The sequence below is a fragment of the Electrona antarctica genome (assembly GCF_951216825.1).
Source record: "Electrona antarctica genome assembly, chromosome: 10".
In the NCBI taxonomy this organism is placed as follows: Eukaryota; Metazoa; Chordata; class Actinopteri; order Myctophiformes; family Myctophidae; genus Electrona; species Electrona antarctica.
Window position 1 is genome coordinate 41052341 of NC_136791.1, and position 6000 is coordinate 41058340.

Consider the following 6000-nt stretch of genomic DNA (forward strand, 5'->3'; position numbering starts at 1 on the left):
TACATTTAGAATAAATATAGGCTACTGGCTATATAATAGGGTATCACAGCACCAAATATTTGTATGAAACTTCATTCTTAACTGTTCACCAATGATGGGTTTAACTGAAAGTGATATTGAACCAAGTGCTACAACCTGAATGAACCTACAAATTTAATCTAGATTTCTATCCCTCTATTTCTACCTCTGTGTATGTTGTGACAGGATATAATATGCTATATATGGTACTGTATATTACTAGGCTGTATATGTTGTAACCGGAAGGATGCAGTATACATATACAGGCTGTGTATGTTTGTCTGCTGTTGCTAGTGAGTACACGTACAGTGTACAGTACGTGGATCTTGGTCAGCTCACGTACATACTCAAACTCACAGTGTCTCTCTCAACCTGCTCCACAGGTACATGAGCCAGGGTGATGATGACCCCAGACCTGCAAGCTCAGCTTCTTCTCAGCCCTGAGTCCGTTCTCCTGTGACATGCTGTGAATGCTGGACCCTAGAACCTGCTCTAAATCCCTGACCACTGCACTACACCAGGATGCTACGTGCAGTACTAAACATCCAAGGCTGAGAAGAGTGAGAAGATGGCAGACAGGAGAATGAGGCTGGTCGATGCCATTGATACTGGGACAAAAGTACTGGCAGGCTAGCCAGATGTATGCAGGATGGAGATGACTGGAGACACCGCTGGAGGGCTCATCATGAACGGGAGAGTCTGTCTTTATGGGCTCCATGGATCATCAAGGTAGGAACTTTGTTTTTTTGCTTCTTTGCTGCTGCTGCTGCTGTTTGTGTTGTCTGCTGTGTGATTCAAGCTGGTGTACCATGACATGTCATTTTGGGACCCAATGACTGGGTGGCAATGAAACATGTTCAGTAACTGTTTCTGGCTCTGGAATTGAATGCTGATGTGAATCTACAGTTTGTATGTTGTGTCGTATCTGCCGTTGGAGTTATGTGAGTTGTAACAGGGAACAGTATACTGTATGTGTAGGTTTATGTGGCTTTTGATCACTTCAATAATCCTATAAGTGAATTCGCTAATTCCTATTGGTTCGAACGAGAGGTTTTGGGCTTTATAACGGTCATCAATTATTCCAAATGTTAATTTTAAATTGAAGACTGATAAAACGGTAGGTTATGTGTGTTGTGGTTGCTGAGGTTCGTGGTGAGTTGTTGTGACAGGGTGGCTGTACTGGATTATACTGGCATGGTGGCAAAGAATGTCTCTATGTAGGCCTACGGTCTTTCTCTCTCTCGCTCTCTCTCTCTCTCTCTCTCTGTGAATATCAACTGCTTTGCAGTATAATTGTGACTTGTCATTGATCTTTGATTGGCCTCGTTTCTGTTGCCCCTCTGATGGATTTGCAACAGTTGTGTAACTGGCCTCATTTATTTGTAACTACAATAGTTCATGTGAATTCATGTGACCTTATTGTAAAGTGTAAATATGTAAAACAGACACGCTCACTCACCGTGAAGTGGAAGTGTCCAGAGAGGTATGGTTCTGCTCTGCCTGTCTCCCTATTGGTCCACCTGTATGTCTGTCACATGCCCCGTTCCTGCCTCTGACAGGATCCTCTGGGAGACAGAAACGTATCGCAAGCGCACACGCACACACACACACACACACACACACACACACACACACACACACACACACACACACACACACGTGCGTGCGCGCGCACACACACACACACACACACACACACACACACACACACACACACACACACACACACACACACACACACACACACACACACACACACACACACACACGCGTGCGTGCGTGCGTGCGCACACACACACACACACACACACACACACACACACACACACACACACACACACACACACACACACACACACACACACACACACACACACACACACACACACACACACACACACACACAGGGTTAAGAGCTAACATGTCTGTTACACCTAAAGGAAACAAGCACTCAATTAGCCATTCACCTGAGAGAGGAATGAGAGAGAGAGACACAGAGAGAGAGAGAGAGAGAGAGGGGGGGATCAGATGCATGTTGTTACTGTAGGTTTTTATTGTAACATAATCTTTAAATTAAAACCATCTAGGTCCACACAAACGTGTTTCAGAAATAATCTTCGTCCATATTAAACATTTGACAGCTGTTTTACAACGTACTTGTGGTCAGTGGTCACCCAACGCTGTGCGTTCAAAGAATGTTTCTCTTTCTGTTGTTGTAGTTTGTGGGTTTAGTAAGAGGTAGGCAAACTATAATTATGCAACCTATGGCTAGTTTACAACTTTTCGGGACAGTCCAAATACATTAGCAGTTTTCCAGAGTCCTTCGTCACTTACTGTAGGTAATACAACGTGCACACAGACACTGTAATTGTCGCAAATGGCTCATATATTATAGCTTGCCTCCTGTGCATGTATGGCGATTCCAAAACACTGAATCTAACTGCACAACAGCTGCTAACATTAACCACATCATCAGCAATGCCTGTAATTGATTATCCACGTTGAATTCACCACTGGTCACATCATAGGGACGTGACGAATGAGGGAAGGACACTGTACACATCATGACTGATTAGATTAATTTGCAAAGCGGACATGGGTGTCTGCATCATCATTTTCCTGCTCGTCTAGATCATGCAATGCTGGAATTTTCAGGGTCAGGAGCATTTTGAAAATTGTCTTTTATATTAAAAAATGTTGGAGTAGTGTGTACGTACGCTATAGGTGCAAAAGAAGCAAATGTTTTGCGTTTTAAAACAAAAACATTAGTGTGGATTTAGCTTGAGAAAAACAGAGAGACAAAGAGACAGACAAAAAACAAGGAGGATAACCTAGAGTAGTGCTGCAATTAATCGATAAAAATAAAAAATCGAGATCTAAATTCAGACACCTAAGCAATCTCTTACAAACAAATTGCACCATTATGTCAAATATTGAGCGAGGCCTTGTGTTGTGATTTGACGAAACTACAGTGTATTGAGTGAGTGAGGACAGTCAGTGTGACATAGATACATACATACATACTGTACATAAACTGTAAACCTCATTACAATACATTTACACTTCACATCTCCACTAAACACAAGTTTCAGTGCAATAGAGACGACATTGATAGGGAAGCGCTTCTCCAACACACTGGAGCTAACAGGCTTTTTTTTCCTGAATCAGGCGGCCGTTAACAGAGAGAGGGAGAGAATGGAGGTGGAGGAGTGGATCTTAAGATAAGTCATTCCTCTCTTCCATTGAGAGGCCCTGCAGTCATATCAGCCATTGTGAGGGGGAGCCAGGCGGAGAAGGAGAACAGTTGGCTCACTTTGCTCACTCACTCGCTCCTCTCGGCTAAACGCAGCCGAAAGGAGAAAAGAGAGAAGGGTGATACGGCGAAGGGGAGAGAATAAGGCCTTCGTTGGCTTGTCGCCCTCTCACAATGCGCTATCTAACCAAATCAACACACTTGTCAGCCAGACAGCTCTGAGCCATTTCACAAACCACATTACAAAAGCGAAGCATTGCAAAGCCCAAATGTGTTTCTACATGTGTGTGTGTGTGTGTGTGCGTTGCGTGCGCGCATGGCTGTGCCCAATTCATTTGTCTGCTGAGGATCTCTGTTCATCAGCAGTTACAAAGGATGTGTAAATACCATCCCGTGTGGATAAAAATACCATATCTCTACACACAGTGTAGAGATATGGTATGAGATTCAAAGCTCATCTGATTTTGGCACACTGGGAAAGAATTTGCATTTTATAGAAGAATGCAGAGTGCAAAATAAGTATAGGACAAGAAAAGGCCAGAAAAACAAGACAAAGTGAGTGAAGTAAGGTCACCTCCATGTTGGAGGAGTGAGTCAGGAGTGTCATGGGAGTCTCCTTTCCCTCCCTGAACTTTTCCTCCACCTGGTAATGAGTGACAAGTTGATCGACAGGCATTCTATGACAGCTCTCTGTGTACTGTACTGTCTGTACATAAGCCTAAAAGTGTGCCTAAAGTGATAGTTAATTCCAGTTCAACACGCATAGCAAAACAACCCTCACAGACACACTAAAAGGGGGGTTTTCCTAATTTTACTGACCTGCGGTATTCCTGTTAAGTGTGTGTTTAACAGCATAATTATGCAATGTGTTAAGTGCGTAGAGACACCTTTGCATGTCATGATGTTTACCCATGATGCTGTAGCCTGAATGGGGAGGATGTGTGTTGCGGCATATGCTTGTTTAGCTTAATGTTAATGTGTGAATCTGATATTTGTACAGGGAAATGCCACAATGGGAAACAGGAAACGTGGGACACCAAGGCACCATAATACAAACATAGCTTTTTTGGGTCATCTATAAAGGTCATACTCGTACTGTACGTTCACAACCGATCCCTACCAATATGTCCAATTGTCGTCCATCAGCAATCATTTGACACAGTCACTCTGACTGAAGGCCTATGCCCTACAGTGATAAAGTATACATTATGTTATGTGTCTGCTTGAAGTATTTTTTGAATCATCATCATCATCATCATACTATAATTCTGACATTGTCTGTCTGAATGTCTGAATGTGTGTCTGTCAGAAACACTGCCGTAGCTCCTCACTGCCTGCACCAATCACTCCCACTTTTCACACAGGCATTGACCATAATACTATGGAGGTCTTAACGAAGCCCCTTTTCCAATTTAACAAATTATAAATTAATAATGAATTTATTAGTGAATTAAAAATGCGAAAACGCACCCAGGGCGCAGTACCCCCGCGGCCACAGGGCGCAGTACCCCCCGCGGCCACAAAGCGGCAAGTATTTCAAAAAGGGTAAGGGCTAGTGTTACTAGTTTATACTAAACTGTTCCTTGTTTCTACCACCCCATCACTGCTGCCTTGGGAGGTTGAAGACCAGTCATTCCTAAACAATGTGCCAACTAGGCACATTGGCGTACCATGTGACGTGAGACAAGTCCAGGTGTGCCTTGCGATTTTGTTAGAACCCTGCGTGTTGATTATTGCGATAAACGTGTACACATGTACACAAGAACAGTTATCTTTAGTCAACAACGTCTTGCTGTGATGTGGGTGTACAGTACTTATAAGGCCACCTTTGCAAAAAACACATGACACAATTCATGGTGTATGCACAGCCATGGTATAGTTGTTTCAATGTAAAGTACAGCATGTTCATTCTACTTGGTTTGGCACATTGCAATAGCCCTATAGAGTAAAGGGTTAGCCTGAGAAGGTATGATAGGTTGCAAAATGAATAATTTAGCTTAGCTTTAATTATTGCTATACTGTACATGAAGCAGTTTACTGTGACATTGTGCTTTTCCCGTCAGTCGGTCAGTCAGTCACCCCAGGCTGCCAGGCATGACCATATATGGTCACATATGTCATGCCTTGTGACATCACGTGACATCATCAGGGATGGAGATCCCTGATGTAATCAATATTAAGCCCATATATGGAGATCCCTGATGTCATCAATATTAAGCCCATATATGGAGATCCCTGATGTCATCAATATTGGCCGCAGCAACTCTACATCTGACCTCCAACCCTTAGATCTCCATCTATGGAGCTGATCTGCTCTGACATTCCATATGTTGATCCTTCCCCATCCATCCTTCCTCTTGTCTCCCTTTTGACTGCTTGCTACCTGTCCATTTAAACTCTAGATGGGCCTGCCCCGAAGTTGTGCAGCCACGCCCGGCAGCCGTCGAAAACTAGAGTTCTAGTTCAGGCCCGAAAATTAAGGCCCGGCCCTGGGCCCTCATCAAACCCTGTACACTCAAGAGTAAAGACACTTCCCCCGCTGCCACCCTTAGATCTCCATATATGGAGTTGACCTGTTCTGGCATTCCATATGTTGATCTGACCTCATCAAAACTTGTACACTCAAGACACGCTCCATATATGGCCAGTACAGAATTCATTCCATATGTTGATCTGACCCCCCATGCCAAAGCGCCAGCCCTCGCCCAGCAGTCTGCTGTCACCCAGGC

At 43.8% G+C, this 6000-nt stretch overlaps 1 protein-coding gene across 1 annotated transcript in view; it reads right to left on the reverse strand.

Annotated features, from left to right (window-relative positions):
• wdpcp (WD repeat containing planar cell polarity effector) overlaps positions 1-6000 on the reverse strand; it is a 112689-nt gene that overhangs the window by 12303 nt on the left and 94386 nt on the right. The window contains exon 15 of the mRNA XM_079513288.1: positions 1478-1583. Coding sequence (XP_079369414.1) covers positions 1478-1583 — 106 coding nt within the window. The remainder of the gene's footprint in view (positions 1-1477; positions 1584-6000) is intronic.